This window comes from Staurois parvus, unplaced genomic scaffold (assembly GCF_062004578.1).
Source record: "Staurois parvus isolate SC_StPar_1 unplaced genomic scaffold, SC_StPar_1.0 ptg000188l, whole genome shotgun sequence".
Lineage (NCBI taxonomy): Eukaryota > Metazoa > Chordata > Amphibia > Anura > Ranidae > Staurois > Staurois parvus.
This window is the reverse complement of record NW_028317984.1, coordinates 108,682-127,760: the sequence shown is the minus strand read 5'-3', so window position 1 is coordinate 127,760 and position 19,079 is coordinate 108,682. Positions and strand designations below refer to the sequence as shown.

General features: G+C 45.6%; 1 protein-coding gene across 2 annotated transcripts in view; it reads right to left on the bottom strand.

Moving 5' to 3' along the window:
* The window catches only part of DEF6 (DEF6 guanine nucleotide exchange factor), a 133,275-nt gene that overhangs the window by 31,065 nt on the left and 83,131 nt on the right, over nucleotides 1-19,079 (bottom strand). For both annotated transcript variants that reach the window (XM_089677554.1, XM_089677555.1), the window contains one exon: nucleotides 3,505-3,651. In XM_089677554.1, the coding sequence (XP_089533680.1) occupies nucleotides 3,505-3,651 (147 nt within the window). The remainder of the gene's footprint in view (nucleotides 1-3,504; nucleotides 3,652-19,079) is intronic.

Genomic DNA, 19,079 nt, shown 5'->3' with positions numbered 1-19,079 from the left:
GAACGACCATTTCACAGGGGTCGCCTAAGACCATCGGAAAACACATATTTCCGATGGTCTTAGGAACCAAGACACCGCTCCTCTGACTCAGGCGATGTGTGGGCGGGATGATACGCTGCCCCTGTCACCTGGCCACACCTCCGGGATCACTCAACAGCTCCGCCTCCTCGCCGCTGATTGGCCACCGGAAATGTAGCTCAGGAGAGGCACACAGGCGGCCAATCACCGGCGAGGAGGTGGAGCTTGGAGAGGAGGAGCCGAGCGGCAGCACGCTTAGATCAAAGAAGATCGAGGGAGCTGCCGGAGTAAGTGAAGAGGAGAGCGGCCAGAGAAGGAAGACAGCTGACAGGTAAGTGAGAGAGCGAGCCCAGGCTGGAGCAGGGGTCAGCAAGGTAAGTATCATTGGTGTCAGTGGGAGGAATAGTGCCCCATCATTTGTGTCACTAATACCAACGATGGGGCACTATTTCTCCCACACATACACCAACGATGGGGCACTATTCCTCCCCCCACTGACACCAACGATGGGGCACTATTCCTCCCCCCACTGACACAAACGATGGGGCACTATTCCTCCCCCCACTGACACCAACGATGGGGCACTATTCCTCCCCCCACTGACACCAACGATGGGACACTATTCCTCCCCCCACTGACACCAACGATGGGACACTATTCCTCCCCCCACTGACACCAACGATGGGGCACTATTCTTCCCCCCACTGACACCAACGATGGGGCACTATTCCTCCCCCCACTGACACCAACGATGGGGCACTATTCCTCCCCCCACTGACACCAAGAATGGGGCACTATTCCTCCCCCCACCGACACCAACAATGGGACACTATTTCCCCCCCCCCACCGACACCAACGATGGGGCACTATTCCTCCCCCCACTGACACCAACGATGGGCACTATTCCTCCCCCCACTGACACCAAGAATGGGCCACTATTCCTCCCCCCACCGACACCAACAATGGGACACTATTTCCCCCCCCCCCCCACCGACACCAACGATGGGGCACTATTCTTCCCGCTGACACCAACGATGGGGCACTATTCCTCCCGCTGACACCAACGATGGGGCACTATTCCTCCCGCTGACACCAACGATGGGGCACTATTCCCCCCGCTGACACCAACGATGGGGCACTATTCCCCCCGCTGACACCAACGATGGGGCACTATTCCCCCCGCTGACACCAACGATGGGGCACTATTCCTCCCGCTGACACCAACGATGGGGCTCTATTCCTCCCGCTGACACCAACGATGGGGCACTATTCCCCCCGCTGACACCAACGATGGGGCACTATTCCCCCCGCTGACACCAATGATGGGGCACTATTCCCCCCCGCTGACACCAACGATGGGGCACTATTCCCCCCGCTGACACCAACGATGGGGCACTATTCCCCCCCGCTGACACCAACGATGGGGCACTATTCCTCCCAATGACACCAACGATGGGGCACTATTCCTCCCAATGACACCAACGATGGGGCACTATTCCTCCCGCTGACACCAACGATGGGGCACTATTCCCCCCGCTGACACCAACGATGGGGCACTATTCCCCCCGCTGACACCAACGATGGGGCACTATTCCCCCCGCTGACACCAACGATGGGGCACTATTCCCCCCGCTGACACCAACGATGGGGCACTATTCCCCCCGCTGACACCAACGATGGGGCACTATTCCCCCCGCTGACACCAACGATGGGGCACTATTTCTCCCACTGACACCAACGATGGGGCACTATTCCTCCCACTGACACCAACGATGGGACACTATTCATCCCACTGACATCAGTGATGGGGCACTACTCCTTCCACTGACACCAATGATGTGGCACTAGTCCTCCCACTGCAAAATTACAGTTATGAAGTAGCAACGAAAATAATTTTATGGTTGGGGGTCACCACAACATGAGGAACTGTATTAAGGGGTCGCGGCATTAGAAAGGTTGAGAACCACTGCTCTAGATCAACTGTGGGTATAGGATTATAACTTTTTTTTTTTTTTTATTCATTGAACTGGATGGACTTTTGTCTTTTTTCAGCCAGACTAACTATGTAACTAGGCGAACCAGAATTCCCCTGAGCACAGCTTTGGCTTTATATATGTACCAAATTAATTTGCTTGATCATTCGTGTACTTTTAGAAATTCGGTAAGGATGAGTGATACATCTACCTAAAGTTAAGGCAGGAACAAACTGTTGGGGTTATATCCATTTGGAATGGATATAACCTTTAATTGGATAATACGATAATGTGCTGTTATAGCCTAATGCTCAAACAACTCCCCAACCAACTATAATTTAGCCTTTTGGGAAGTCAGTGTGGTCAGACTAAAGAAAGGTGAACTGTGGCTGGTTTTATGAATAGTTACCACATGTACTTTTTTCTACTCATCTGATCAAGTTCATGAACCCAAGTGGCCCTGAGTAAAGGGAAGTGAAAAAGTAGATTATTTGGAGCAGGATCTTAAACTGAATCATTCTAGGAAACTAGTTCTGTGGTTACTCCTAAAAGAAGGAAAAGTAACCATGCAGTGATGCAGGTAAACATCAGCACATGCTGCAAACCTAATTGTCCCCTAATGCTGCACCTTCCCTGTATGTGTTCTGATGTAAAGGGAGGCTGATATCAAGTCAAATACAATACTTTATGCTAGTTACATTTAAAATTTAACATCTAACGATTTTAATGAAATTTTAACCAAATTAACTTGTGATTTTTTTTTTATATTTGCTTGGGCTTTATTTTAAATTAGGGAAAATTTTAATTTTACAAATGTAAGATTTACATGATTGTCACTCATAAATAATTTTTGTACACAGCATTTCACATAGTCCTGAATGTTAATGTCCAAACCACAATATACAGCTCTACCACAATATTGTCCTTAAAGTGACTGTAGAGGTAATTCATAAAACAAACAAAAAACAAACATGTCATACTTACTTGAGCCCAGTCTCAATCCAGCAATGTGCATGAGAGCAGAGGCTCTCTCGGCTCTCTCCCTCCTCATTAGACAGAGAAGCAGCAGTGGGAGCCAGTGAGGAGGAGGGGGGATTCAGCAAAAGTCTGATAATTGGAGGAGAGAAGCACAGCCAGAAAACTGACCATATTGTGCTGTCTTGCCTAGTGTGGTCAATTGTTAGCAGGAAAGCAGAGGGACTGGCAGGAACACCAGGGATTTCACACAAAAAAGAAATAAGAAAGAGAACAGGATACATTTTCATACAAGTACATGGGACAGGAATATGAAATGTTGGTTTACATATTCTTTAACTATTGTATGTAGAAAAAGGAAGTGTCCAAAGTACTATGTATACAATGCTGCCCCTGTTCAGTGAGAAATGCAGTAGGATCCTAACACTCATAACTAAAATGAGAAAAAAACAAGAAGTGGTAAAGGAAAAAAGTGTTCTAAAATCAGCAATGGTTGAAGATGAAAGAATAAGCACAAAAATTGTGCCTACATACTGACCTCAACACCACAATCTTTGTCTATAGCAATTGTGCCCTTTTTTTCTTTACATTCTTCGCTCACATAGTAGCAGAAAACATTAGGCTTTAGAACAAACCAACGCTCAGTCCATGTTCTTCTCAAATTAGCCTTCTTTAAAAGGTACCCCTGGAACAATATTCAAGACACAACCGAATGAATGGGCTCCATAAATAAAGAATAAAAGTTATAGGATTTAAACAAGAAGTCATATACAGTGTGCAGGTAAAAAGAAAAAGGGCAGAAAAACCTTATAACAAGAATATAAGTGTAAAACTATTCTTCTATACATTAGATGGCTCCAGCATCCCTGGATCAACTTTACCTATAAATCCAGTTAAATTATGTGTTTCTAGGAAAGAATCCAGGCCTTTTTAAAAACAAACTACTGGCCAGAACCAGCTCTTGAGGGAGTCTATTACACTTTTTTACAGCTCTGACTGTGAAGAAGCCTTTCCATATTTTGAGGTTAAATCTCTTTTCTTTTAGGCATAAAGAGTGCCCCCTTGTCCTCTGTGACCTTAAAGTGAATAACTCTAACCCTCTCTGCCTGTTTAATCAGTTTGTGGCCAAAGGCTCTCAATTGCCATCGCTGTCTTGACAAGCTCTGCGAGATCCTGAACCTGGCTGGTCTGCTCCTCTGGAGCATTCCTGGATCGAGACATCCCCTCTAACTTATCTTACTGAGCCAATGTTACCAGTCTAGGACTGTTCCATCTCATTTCCCCAGGGACATTTGGACTAGAGGTGCAAGGGAGGTCCCCTTGTGACTTCTGTCTCCAGCAAGTTATTTCCACCCCCTTCCCCTAATTCGCCTTTCTCCCCTTTCCCTCTCTCTCTTATCTGTCTCCACTCCCTCTCTCTCTTTCTTAACCTGTGTTCTCTCTCATTCAGTTTTCCTATTTCCCTCCCTCTCCCCCCCTTTCCCTCACACATTAAAAGCCCTGTCTAAATGCTCATTTGCATATTCACCCACTACACAAAGGCTGCTCAACTATATGGCTACTTGCTCTCAATCAACAACTGCCCTGTTGGGTTTTCCTTGCTCAAACAGCACCACAGGCTATAGTCTGTGGCGCTAATCAGTGTATTCTGTTGGCAGGGGAGTTTCCCCAATATCGGAATACAATAGCTCAGCGGGAAGATTCCACTATCCACCCCAAATGTGTGGTAAGCTTTTTTGAACTAAAGAACTGACTCATCTATGGGCTGCCTTATACACCTGTGATTGGACACACATGGGCTAAATGCCTAGTGTGTAAGTAGCATACCAATTTCACTAACAGCAGGGAAAAAGACAGCAAAATAGATTGCTTTCAGGCACACATATTGGGCACATTTTATCAAAATCTCCACGGATAAAGAACCATGTCTCCATGTTGATATGGACAAGGGTCTCATCGCCACCACCCTGGGAAGTTGTGGGGGTGTGGGGTGATCATAATCTAGAAGCTCTCTTTAACAAAAGGCCCCCCAGATCCCAACCCCACTGTGAATGAGTATGGGATACACAGTACCCCTGCTCATTCGCCCAAATGGCCAAAGTAAATAAGAACCTGGGGCCAGTTTTTGGCAAGTCCTTTGTAAAAAAAAAAAAAAAAAAAAAAAAAAAAAAAAGGAAAAAAAAATTGTCCCCTGCACGAAAAAAAACGCCCCAAAAAACGGTCTGCACCTGACGCTTGGCTCCCGTCAACTGACAGCTCCACTACCCACTTGCCACTAAATAACTAAGGGGTGTGGCCACCCGGCGACATCACTGGATGACCCTCCCATGGTGACATCATTGACTGGGACATGCTGGGAGACAACCTAGGGGACATCACATGGAATGTTTAGAAAAGTGAGAAAAGTAATTTGGAAATTGTTTGTTTATAAGCCCTGTGATGGAATTATATTTCTGGTAAGAGTATCCTGGCACAAAAGAGATAGTGAGCATGGTGGAGAGTGGAATTTCTTTTGGGGCACTGTGAACCACAATTTTATGTGAGCGAATTATATTTAATTTGCACATAATATGTGTATGGAAGAACATACTACACTATAGAAGATTTTTGTTTGTCTGTTTATTCATGCTGTGGTAGACTACAAACACATATCAATCTGTGGGAGATTATTCGGCTCGATGATGATAGGGTGATAAATTCTGGTAAGTGCAGATCTGCATGCCGGATAGGATACATGAGGGAGATGGTGTGTGGTAATGACATGCAAATCATGTAAGCGCAATTATGATTTGATATGTCAGGTGTGTTTTATGGCATACTACACTATAAATTTTTTGTTACACTTCTCAGAGCTTGAGCATGTGGAACAGAGAAATACAGACCACATGGAGGATTCTTACATCTGGAGGTGTTTTTTGAGCCTGATATAACCTGTTCACATGTGTAGGGTCAAGGAAATTTGATGAGAGTTTATGATTTTATGGGGAGGAGGAAGATGGTAGTACATTGAAACACCTTGTGTTTTGATTATAAAGGACTTTTGTCACTGACAATTTAAAGTGATATTAAAGCTTCTTTTTTTCCCTATTAATATAATAAACATGTCATATGCACCTGCGCTGTGCAATGGTTTTACACAGAGCAGCCCTGATCCTCCTCTTGCCGGTTCTCCCTTGGTGCTCCTGGCCCCTACTTTTTTGGTGAGTGCTCCCTTAGGAAGGAGCTTCCTATGGGGGCATTCGTGCAGACTCACTCCTTAGCCACCCTGTCTGTGTCTATTGACAGATAGAAAAGCTCAGCCCCGCCCTCACTCTGTTCTCATAGGATTAGACTGACAGCAGCCAATGGCTCTTGCTGCTATCAGTCTACCCAGAGAAGAGGGGCATAGCAGGGAGAGTCTCTGCTCTCATGCACAGTGCTGGCTTGTGAATAGGCTCAGGTAAGTATAAGGGGGAAGGGGATTCTGTTACACAGGTTTTTTTTTACCTAAATACATAGAATGCATAATTACATAGTTACATCGTTAGTCTGGCTGAAAAAAGACAAAAGTCCGTCCAGTTCAACCATTAAAAAAAAAAAAAAAAAAATTTTTAAACCTACACCCACAGTTGATCCAGAGGAAGGCAAAAAAAAAAAACCCCAGCAAAGCATGATACAATTTGCTCCTGCAGGGGAAAAAATTCCTTCCTAATCCCCCGAGAGGCAATCAGATATTCCCTGGATCAACTTTACCTATAAATGTTAGTATCCAGTTATATTCTGTGTATCTAAGAAAGAATCCAGGTCTTTTTTAAAGCCATCCACTGAGCTGGCCAGAACCAACTCTTGAGGGAATCTATTCCACATTTTCACAGCTCTTACTGTGAAAAAAACCTTTCTGTGTTTAGAGATTAAATTTCTTTTCCTCCAGACATAAAGAGCGCCCCCTTGTCCTCTGTGATGACCTCAGGGTGAATAACTGTACACCGAGTTCACTATATGAACCATTGATGTATTTATACATGTCCTCTTCTCAAGAGAAAATAAATTCAGTTCCTATAATCTTTCCTCATAGCTGAGCTCCTCCAATGCCTCTTATCAGTTTGGTTGCCCTTCTCTGTACTTTCTCCAGTTCCCCAATGATCTTTTTGTGAATTGGTGCCCAAAATTGAACTGCATATTCCAGATGAGGTGTTACTAATAATTTGTACAGGGGTAGAATGATATCTCTCTCTCTGGAGTCTATACCTCTTTTAATAAAAGAGAGGATTTTCCTTGCTTTAGAAACCGCAGCTTGGCATTGCATGCCATTATTAAGCTTGTGATCTACCACAACTCCCAGATCCTTCTCCACCATTGATTCCTCCAGTTGTACTCCCCCTAGTATGTATGATGCATGTATATTCGTAGCCCTTAAGCACATAACCTTACATTTATCAACATTAACCGTTTTCCACCTGGCCACTGCACAAAAATGGCCAGGTGGGAGCTTCGCCGTTCTGGGTGGTCGTTCAGGAACGTCCTTCAAACCGTACAGCTGCATGCTCTCGTTGTGCCTGTGTCTTTTGGAGACAGCACAACACTACTTGGTAGAAGGGCCCTCTGATTGGCCCTTCTGACCACATGATGGCGTCCAATCACAGCCGTCATGTGATGTCAACAAAGACGCCATTCAGTTGAACGGCTCTGCCTCTCCTCACACACAGCCTATGAGTGAGGAGAAGCATAGTTGATCTGTGAGTACACACAAGTACATCGCCTCCACATCTGTCACAGTGCCAGTGATCCACATCTGTCACAGTGCCAGTGGTCCACATCTATCAAAGTACCAGTGATCCAAATCTGTGATTCACATCTCTCACAGTACCCGTGATCCACATCTGTCACAGTGTCAGTGATCTACATCTGTCACAGCACCCGTAATCCACATCTGTCATAGTACCAGTGATCCACATCTGTGATCCACATCTGTCACAGTACCCATGCTCCACATCTGTTACAGTACCCATGCTCCACATCTGTCACAATACCAGTGATCAACATCTGTCACACAGTATCAGTGATCAACATCCGTCACAGTGTACCACTGGTCATCCACATCTGTACCAGTGATCCACAACTGTCATGGTGTACCAGTGTAAAATTCACATCTGTACCTGTGATCAACATCTGTCACTGCCTACCAGGGTCAAATCCACATCTGTCACAGTTTGCCAGTGCTCAATGTCTCTCACAGTGCACCAGTGTCAAATCAACATCTGTACCAGTGATAAACATCTGTACCAATGAGCATCAAAATGTCTAACAAATTATACACCAGCGAGGAGGCTTTCCAGATACTGAGTATGACGGATGAGAGTAGCGGGGAACTCTCATTGTCAGACTCAGATTCTGAGTATGAGCCAATTTAAAGCAGTGGGTCAGCAACGGATTCTGAGGAGAAGAGAGTCCAAACAGGTTCAGGAGATCTGAGGAGCAGGCATCCACCAGTAGCGCAGCGGGGAGTACAAGCAGCTCAGCACTCCCAGAAGATATGCAGACATCCAAGGGTAATTCCATTGGCCTGGTGCTTCAGGGCCTTCAACACTGTGATAGGTAATCAGGAAATAAGATGTGTAATTTTTGCCTCGAGAACGCCTGTAGGTCCTACTTGGATGTTAGGCCTCTGTATGTGGCCAGACTGTGGAAATGTCTTACACATGTGGTATCCTCATACTCAGGAGGAGTAGCAGAATGTATTTTGTGGTGTAAATTTTGGTATGTACATGCTATGTGCTAGAAATATCTTATAATTGGACAACTTTGTGTAAAAAAGAAAAAAAATACATTTTTGTTTTCTTTACACATTTTCTGAAAACGTGTGGAAGAAAATGACACGTTCAAAAGACTCATTATGCCTTGTAGAATATACATTGGGGTGTTTGCTTTCCAAAATGGGGTCATTTTGTGGGTAATTCTATTGTCCTGGTGCTCCAGGGCCTTCAAAAATGTGATAGGTAGTCAGGAAATGAGATGTGTAATTTATGCCTCCAGAACACCTGTAGGTCCTACTTGGATGTTGGGCCTCTGTATGTGGCCAGGTTGTGGAAAAGTCTTACACATGTGGTATCCCCATACTCAGGAGGAGCAGCATAATGTGTTTTGGGGTAAAGCTGCAAGTATGCATATGCTGTGTGAGAGGAATAACCTGTTAAATTAACAGCTGTGCGAAAAAAAAACACAATTTTATTTACTTTCTTCATTTTCCAAAGAATTGTGGGAAAACAATTACAGGTTCAAAAAACTCACCATGCATCTTACTAAATACCTTGGAATATCTACTTTCCAAAAAGGGGTAATTTGGGGGGTATTTGTACTGTCCTGGCTTGTTAATGTCTCAAGAAATGAGATAGGCCGTCAGTACATCAGGTTTGATCAGGTGTGTTCAATTTTCAATTAGTGGTACCTTGAAGACTTTATAATGCAGGCCATAGACGGGGAGAAAAACGGCCGATTTTTCTTTTAAAAAACGAAAAATCGGTCGTTCAAGCGGCCGACGTTACCAGCAATGGTAAAAAAAAAAAATCGGCCGATTTTCATCCCGTCTGCAGCCGGCAAAAAGTGTCCCTGCAGAGAGCTCTGCTATTTCTTTGACAGTTCTCGGACAGTTCCTTGACATTTACACAGTTTGCAACAATGTATCTATTTGTATCCATTTAGGATACAGATGTTTTTATTTGGAAACAAATAGATACAATGTTGCAACCTCTGTAAATGTCAAGGAACTGTCAGAGAACTGTCAAAGAAATAGCGGAGCTCTCTGCAGGGACACTTTTTGCCGGGCTGGAATTCCTCTTATTTTTCATTCTTCTTCTTCATCATCATCCTCTTCATCATCATCATCATCCTCTTCTTCTTCATCATCATCCTCTTCTTCTTCTTCTTCCTCTTCTTTTTCATCATCATCATCATCCTCTTCTTCTTCTTCTACTTCTTCATCATCATCCTCTTCTTCTTCTTCTTCATCATCATCATCATCCTCTTCTTCATCATCATCCTCTTCTTCTTCTTCATCATCCTCTTCTTCTTCTTCATCATCATCATCATCATCAGCATCTTCATCATCATCATCATCCTCTTCATCATCATCTTCTTCTTCTTCTTCATCATCATCATCATCCTCTTCTTCTTCATCATCATCCTCCTCTTCATCATCATCATCCTTCTACTTCTTCTTCATCATCACCCTCTTCTTCTTGTTTTTCTTCATCATCATCATCCTCTTCTTCTTCTTTTTCTTCATCATCATCATCCTCTTCTTCTTCATCATCCTCTTCTTCTTTTTCTTCATTATCATCCTCTTCTTCTTCATCATCATCCTCTTCTTCTTCTTCATCATCCTCTTCTTCGTCCTCTTCTTCTTTTTCTTCTTTTTGTCTTCCTTTTGCAGGTCACTGCTCATGCGCAGATTTTTTATTGGTAAAAAATCGTCCGATTTGCCCATTATTGCCGCGAAAATCGGCCGATCTTCAAAATCGGCTGATTTTTTTCCCAACTTTACCGAATAAAAAAATCTGCCAAAATACCGAAAAACGGCCGAACAAATAGCCCACTAATGATCCGAAAATCGGCCGATTTTATTCTCGGCCGAAAAATCGGCCGATTTTCGACCCATCTATGGCCTGCATAACTTCCACACAGACAAAATAATACACACTGATTTGGATTATTTTTACCAAAGCAATGTAGCAGTATACATTTTGGCCCAAATTTATGAAGAAAAATTACTTATTTACAAAATTTTATAAAAGAAACGAAGAAAAATGCATTTATTTTCAAATTTTTCGTTCTTTTTTAATTTACAGTGCAAAAAATAAAAAACCCAGTGCTAATTAAATACCATGAAAGGAAATATCTATTTGTGTGAAAAAAAGGACAAAAATTTCATTTGGGTACAGTATGGCATGACTGAGTAATTATCATTCAAAGTGTGACAGCGCTGAAAGCTGCAAATTGGTCTGGGCAGAAAGGGGATAAAAGTGCCCTGTATTGAGGTAACCTTATTTGCCACATAGTTGCCCAATTAAACAGTGCATTGAGGTCGGCTTGTAAATTGGAGACATCCTGTAAGGACGTTATTCCACTGCACAGCTTGGTGTCATCTGCAAAGACTGAAATGGGATTTATAATCTCAGACCGTATATTGTTTATAAATATATTAAAAAGTAAGGGTCCCAACACTGAACCTTGGGGTACACCACTGACAACCCTAGACCATTCAGAGTATGAATCATTATCCACCGCTCTCTGAATATGATCTTTTAGCCAGTTTTCTATCCATTTACATATGGATTTTTACAAGCCTGTAGACTTTACCTTACACATTAGCCGTGTGTGGGGAACTGTGTCAAACGCTTTTGCAAAATTCAAGTATACCACGTTCACCGCCACCCTTCTGTCCAAGGTTTTGCTCACCTCATAAATAGAAATCAGATTTGTTTGACAACTTCTGTCTTTCATGAATCCATGCTCTGTTGCTTAAAATATTTTTTTCCAGCAAGAACTCATCTTTGTGATCTTTTATTAACCACTTCCCGTCCGGCCGCTGTTTATAAACGGCAGGACAGGACACCTACAGGAGCGGGTTGCCGTCTCTAAACGGCACCTTGTATCTGAGGCTCGTGCGCGGCTCCTAGAGCGCGCACCCGCGAGCTCGATGATCGCCGAGTCCGACGGACACGGTGGATTACGTGACATGGTATGGGACCAATGAAATCGGTCCCATACCATGTGATCAGCTGTGTCCAATAAGGACACAGCTTAAGTGTAAACAAAAGCCGCATGGTGCGGCTTCCACCTCCTTCTCCTCTCACGGAGTTGTCTGTGAGAGGAGAAACAGCGAAGAAGAGGGTTGTAGCTAACTGCCCTCCACCTCAGTGACACCTGATCGCCCCTAAAGTGTCCCTGATCGCCCCTAAAGTGGCCCTGATCTCCCCTAAAGTGGCCCTGATCTCCCCTAAAGTGGCCCTGATCTCCCCTAAAGTGGCCCTGATTGCCCCACGTGTCCCTGATCACCCCAATAAGTGGCCCTGATTGCCCCAACAAGTGGCCCTGATCGCCCCCACAAGTGGCCCTGATCGCCCCCACAAGTGGCCCTGATCGCCCCCACAAGTGTCCCTGATCGCCTCCACAAGTGTCCCTGATTGCCCCCACAAGTGTCCCTGATTGCCCCAAGTGGCGCTGATTGCCCCAAGTGGCCCTGATTGCCCCCAAGTGGCCCTGATTGCCCCCAAGTGGCCCTGATTGCCGCACAAGTGGTCCAGCAGTGTCCCTGATCGCCGCAGTGGCCCAGCAGTGTCCCTGATCACCACAGTGTCCCTGATTGCCGCACAAGTGGTCCAGCAGTGTTCCTGATCGCCACAGTGTCCCTGATTGCCGCACAAGTGGCCCAGCAGTGTCCCTGATCGCCACACAAGTGGCCCAGCAGTGTCCCTGATCGCCGCACAAGTAACCCAGCATTGTCCCCGATTGCCGCACAAGTGGTCCAGCAGTGTCCCTGATCACCACACAAGTGGCCCAGCAGTGTCCCTGATCACCGCAGTGTCCCTGATTGCCGCACAAGTGGTCCAGCAGTGTCCCTGATCGCCGCAGTGGCCCTGATTGCCGCAGTGGCCCAGCAGTGTCCCTGACCACCACACAAGTGGCCCAGCAGTGTCCCTGATCACCGCATTGGCCCAGCAGTGTTCCTGATCACCACACAAGTGGCCCAGCAGTGTAACTGATCACCGCATTGGCCCAGCAGTGTTCCTGATCGCCACACAATTGGCCCAGCAGTGTCCCTGATCCCCACATTGGCCCAGCAGTGTTCCTGATCACCACACAAGTGGCCCAGCAGTGTCCCTGATCACCGGATAAGTGGTCCAGCAGTGCCCCTGATCACCGAAGTGTCCCTGATCACCGCAGTAGTCCAGCAGTGTTTCTGATTGCCACACAAGTGGCCCAGCAGTGTCCTGATCATCGCAGTGGCCCAGCAGTGTCCCTGATCGCCGCAGAAGTGGTCCAGCAGTGTCCCTGATCGCCCACAAGTGGCCCTGATTGCCCACAAGTGGCCCTGATCGCCCAACAAGTGGCCCAGCAGTGTCCCTGATTGTCAGTGTCCCTGATCACCACATAGTGGCTCAGCAGTGTTCCTGATCGCCACAGTGTCCCTGATCGTCACAGTATCCCTGATTGCCGCAGTGGCCAAGCAGTGTCCCTGATTGCCACACAAGTGGCCCAGAAGTGTCCCTGATTGCCGCAGTGGCCCAGCAGTGTCCCTGATCACCGCAGTGTCCCTGATTGCCGCACAAGTGGTCCAGCAGTGTCCCTGATCGCCGCAGTGGCCCAGCAGTGTCCCTGATCACCGCAGTGTCCCTGATTGCCGCACAAGTGGTCCAGCAGTGTTCCTGATCGCCACAGTGTCCCTGATTGCCGCACAAGTGGTCCAGCAGTGTCCCTGATTGCCGCAGTGTCCCTGATTGCCGCAGTGGCCCAGCAGTGTCCCTGATCGCCACACAAGTGGCCCAGCAGTGTCCCTGATCGCCGCACAAGTAACCCAGCATTGTCCCCGATTGCCGCACAAGTGGTCCAGCAGTGTCCCTGATCACCACAGTGGCCCAGCAGTGTCCCTGATCACCGCAGTGTCCCTGATTGCCGCACAAGTGGTCCAGCAGTGTCCCTGATCGCCGCAGTGGCCCTGATTGCCGCAGTGGCCCAGCAGTGTCCCTGACCACCACACAAGTGGCCCAGCAGTGTCCCTGATCACCGCATTGGCCCAGCAGTGTTCCTGATCACCACACAAGTGGCCCAGCAGTGTAACTGATCACCGCATTGGCCCAGCAGTGTTCCTGATCGCCACACAATTGGCCCAGCAGTGTCCCTGATCCCCACATTGGCCCAGCAGTGTTCCTGATCACCACAAAAGTGGCCCAGCAGTGTCCCTGATCACCGGATAAGTGGTCCAGCAGTGCCCCTGATCACCGAAGTGTCCCTGATCACCGCAGTAGTCCAGCAGTGTTTCTGATTGCCACACAAGTGGCCCAGCAGTGTCCTGATCATCGCAGTGGCCCAGCAGTGTCCCTGATCGCCGCAGAAGTGGTCCAGCAGTGTCCCTGATCGCCGCAGTGTCCCTGATTGCCACAGTGTCCCTGATCGCCACACAAGTGGCCCAGCAGTGTCCCTGATCACCGCAGTGGCCCAGCAGTCTCCCTGATCACCATACAGTGGCCCAATCAGTGTCCCTGATCACCTTACAGTGTGCCTGTTCATAAAGTGTCCCTGATCTCTGCCACACCAGTGGATCCTGTTCACTGCCATCGTCTGTGAGGAGAGAGATCCAGTACAGCTAACTGTGAGTAATTTTCAGCCTTTGCACAGAGTTTACACACACTCACAAAACATTGCCAGCCACCTCACTGTATCTCTGATTTTTGCCCAACAGTGACTAGTGTGAACCAACTGCAGCCAGATATCTGTCCATCACTGCAACACCATCCTGATCACTGCCATACCAGTGGGTCCTGATCAGTGTCAAAAATATGGCCAAAAGATCATATACAAGCGAGGAGGCATTTCAAATTCTGAGTATGACAGATGAGAGTGACGGAGAACTTAAAACATACCTTGGGGTGTTTGCTTTCCAAAATGGGGTCTTTTTATGGATAATTCCATTGTCCTGATGCTCCAGGACCTCCAAAACAGCAATAGGTAGTTAAGAAATTAGATGTGCGATCTTTGCCCTTAAAACGCTAACAGGTGCTTATTGGATGTGGAACCCCTCTATGTGGCCAGACTGTGAAAAAGTCTCACACATTTGGTATCACCATATTCAAGAAGAGTTAGAGAATGTGTTTTGGGGTGTAATTTTAAGTATGCCTATGCAGTGTATTAGAAATATCTCATAGATTGACAACTTTGTGTAGAAAAAAATAAATTTTCATTTTCTTTTTGCATTTTCCAAAAACTTGTGGCAAAAAATGAAGTCTTCAGAAGACTCTGCATGCCTCTTAAAACATACCTTGGGGTGTTTGCTTTCCAAAATAGGGTCATTTTGTGGATAATTCCATTGCCCTGATGCTCCAGGACCTCCAAAATGGCAATAGGTAGTCAAGAAATTAGATGTGTAATTTTTGCCCTTAGAACGCTAACAGGTGCTTATTGGATGTGGAACCCCTCTATGTGGCCAGACTGTGAAAAAGTCTCACACATTTGGTATCGCCATATTCAGCAGGAGTTAAAGAATGCATTTTGAGGTATCATTTTAAGTATGCCTATGCTGTGTAATAGAAATATCTCATAGATTGACAACTTTGCGTAAAAAAAAATACATTTTCATTTTCTTTTCACATTTTCCAAAAACATGTGGCAAAAAATGAAGTCTTCAGAGGACTCCCCATGCCTCTTAAAACATACCTTGAGGTGTTTTCTTTCGAAAATGGGGTCATTTTGTGGGTAATTCAATTGTCCTGGTGCTCCAGGACCTCCAAAACTGTGATAGACAGTCAAGAAATTAGATGTGTAATTTTTGCCCCTAGAACGCCTAAGGGTGCTTATTGGATGTGGGGCCCTTCTATGTGGTTAGGCTGTGAAAAAGTTTTACACATGTGGTATCGCCATACTCAGGATGAGTAGCAGAATGTGTTTTGGGGTGTAATTGCAAGTATGCCTATGCCGTGTGAGAGAAAGAACTTGTTAAATGACAACTTTGTGGGAAAAAAAAAAAGAATTTTTTTTACTTTCATCATTTCCTTAAAAAATTGGCAAAAAATGACAACTTCAAAAAACTCCCCATGCCTCTCATTAAATACCTCAGACTGTCTACTTTCCAAAAAGGGGTCGTTTGGGGGGTATTTGTACTGTCCTGGCATTTTAGGGCCCCAAGAAATTATATAGGTAGTCCGTGCATCAGGATTGATACATTTTCAAATATATCAAATATATATACCGTGGTCTGTGGACTCTATAACTTTCACAAAGACTAAATAATACACACTGATTTGGGTTATGTCTACCAACAAAATGTAGCACAATGGATTTTGGCCTAAATTTATGAAGAAAGTATATTTATTTGCAAAATTTAGTATCAAATACTAAGAAAAACATGTTTTTTTTCAAAATTTTCAGTCTTTTTTCATTTTTCTAGCAAAAAATAAAAACCCCAGTGATGATTAAATACCACCAAATTAAAGCTCTATTTGTTTGAAAAAAATGATAATAATTTCATTTAGATACAGTGTTGTATGCCTGAGTAATTGTCATTCACAATGTGAGAGCGCCGAAAGCTGAAAATTGGCCTGGACAGGAAGGGGGTAAAAGTGTCCGGACAGGAAGTGGTTAAACTCTCCAGTATCTTCCCAACTATAGAAGTTAAACTAACAGGTCTATAATTACTTGGTAAAGATTTTGACCCCTTTTTAAATATTGGCATCACATTGGCCTTATGACAATCCAGTGGTACTATGCCAGTCATTAAAGAGTCCCTAAAAACTAGAAACAATGACTTTGAAGTGACAGAGCTCAATTCTTTTAGGACCCGTGGGTGTATGCCATCCGGTTAAGGTGCTTTATTCACCTTTATTCTGTCTAAATATTATTGGATCATATCAATTGTGAGCCAATGTGGATCATCTGGAGCTGTGTCAATACCATGCCCATTATGGACAAGAGCTCCCCTATGCTCCTTTGTATATACAAAGCTGAAGAAGTTATTTAATACATTTGCCTTCTCTTTGTCCCCAGTCACCCACTCTAGGTTATTTTGTAAAGGGCCTACATGCTTGGACCGAACCTTTTTACTATTAATATATCTGAAGACTTTTTTGGGGTTGTTCCTGCTATCTTTGCAGTCTGTTGTTCATTTTCAAGTTTTGTGGCCTTTATTTCCTTTTTGCATATTCTGTTATATTCTTTGTAATATTTAAATAATGATAGCATTCCTTCATTTTTATATTTAATAAAAACTCTTTTCTTATTATCTATAGCTTTTTTAACTTTTAAAAATGTTTAGCCTTTTAAACTTATTGTCTATGGGAATACATTTTGTACTGTGTTCACATACAGTCTTTTCGAAGAACTCCTATTTCTGTGTTGTGTTCATTGATCCAAATATTCCCTCCCAGTATGAGTCTTGGAGAGCAGCTCTCAGCCTTGGAAAGTTAGCTCTCTTAAAATTAAGTGTCACGGACCGACTGGCAGTAGCCTCTAGTGACCCACAGGCCAGAATTCCTCAGGGCGCGGAGTCTAAGCCTCCGTCTACTGTTTCACCAGGGCCCCTGATGGTGGGGATGGACTTGAAGCAGCCTGAGACCAGGTCGCGACTCCCGAGTACAACCAGCTGTGGTAGAGGGGTTTTGCCAGTGGTAGGTAGCAGGTGAGAGCCAGATGTGAAGAGATAGTGTGTAGCGTCGTCAGACAGGCCAGGTCGGTAACAGCGGAGGCAGACGGTACAGATCGGCAGGCAAAAGGATAAATGAGTCACAGGCCAGGTTCAGCAACAGGAGGTCAGGTAAACAGGAGAAGGCAGAAGCATGGTCAGACAGCCAGGGATCAGGGCAGGAGAGGATCACGATAATCCGGGTCAGGCAGGTTCGGCAACAAGGAAATCTCAGAACTAGGAACAGGAACACAAAAATAAGACCATACGGCACTTGAGAATTGCAAGAGCCGGCTTTAAATAGAGCGCCCTGCGCTGTCATTGGTGACAAGCGCGCGCCCATGTGCGCGAGTGCGCATGCGCGGCTGCAACTGCTGCCGCAGGAGCCCAGGTCCTAGCGCCCGTGTGTTAGTGCGTTTTGGCAATCTGCGCATGCGCAGACCTATGCGCCGCGGCAATCCCTGACATTGCCCCCCCCCCTACGGGCAGCCTCCAGATGCCCAACTGCTTTCTCCTTTGTGGGTGGTTCCGAAAAAACTTTTGAACTAGTCTGGGAGCGTGGACATTTCGGGCTGGTTCCCACAAATTTTCTTCTGGTCCATAACCTTTCCATTTTATGAAGTACTGTGTCTCTCTTCCTGCTGTTTAGGATCGCTTCTACTTCAAATTCCTCCTCCCCCTGAACGTCTAGGGCCACTGGTGGCTTTGATCTACGGTCCAGGAACGGATCTGGAGTGGCAGGTTTTAGCAGGGATACATGAAACACTGGGTGTATTTTGAAAGACTCGGGCAAAGCTAATTCAAAAGCCACTTGGTTAATTTGCCGCTTCACCTGAAATTGGCCCACGAACTTGGGTGCCAATTTCCTCGATGGGCATGCCATCTTTAGGTTGGTAGTTGCTAACCAAACTTGATCCCCTGGGTGCACGACCAATTCCCCTCTTCTTCTTTTATCAAAGGCCCTTTTGCTATCTTCCTGAGCCTTTGCCATTGCCTCCTGTAACAGTTTGTTGTTGGACGCGAAGAATTTTAAGGAGTCTTGAACTGCAGGAACCAGGTTTTCTGGGATCAGGTTGAGCAAGAAGGTGGGATGGAAACCATAATTGGCGAAAAACAGGGACTGTCTGGTGGCAGAGTGATTTGCATTGTTATAGGCGAACTCCGCCAGGGGCAAGAGTGCCAACCAGTTGTCCTGTAAGAACGAGGTGTAGCATCTGAGCTATTGTTCCAACGTTTGGTTGGTCCACTCAGTCTGCCCATTCGTTTGTGGGTGATAAGCTGAGGAAAAGGACAGTTTCACTTCCAGACTTTCGCATAGAGCTTTCCAGAATTTAGAAGTGAATTGAGCACCCCGATCTGAGACTATATTTTTGGGTACACCATGCAGTCTCACTATTTCCCTGATGAAAACTTGTGCTGTCTCGGAAGCAGACGGGGTACTTTTCAGCGGAAGGAAGTGGGCCATTTTTGAAAGGCGATCCACCACCACGAAAATTGCAGTATGATTCTGTGATGGTGCTAGTTCCACTATGAAGTCCATGGAGATCATGCTCCATGGTCTGTCGGGCACCGGTAAAGGACGTAACAGGCCCCAAGCTTTGTTCCTGGAGGGCTTATTCCTGTTGCAGACCGCACAGGTTCTTACGTAAGCCTCGCAATCTTTGGCCATACTTGGCCACCAAAATGTTCGCTGCACCAACTCTAGGGTCTTGTGTACTCCGAAATGGCCTGCTAACGGATGGTCG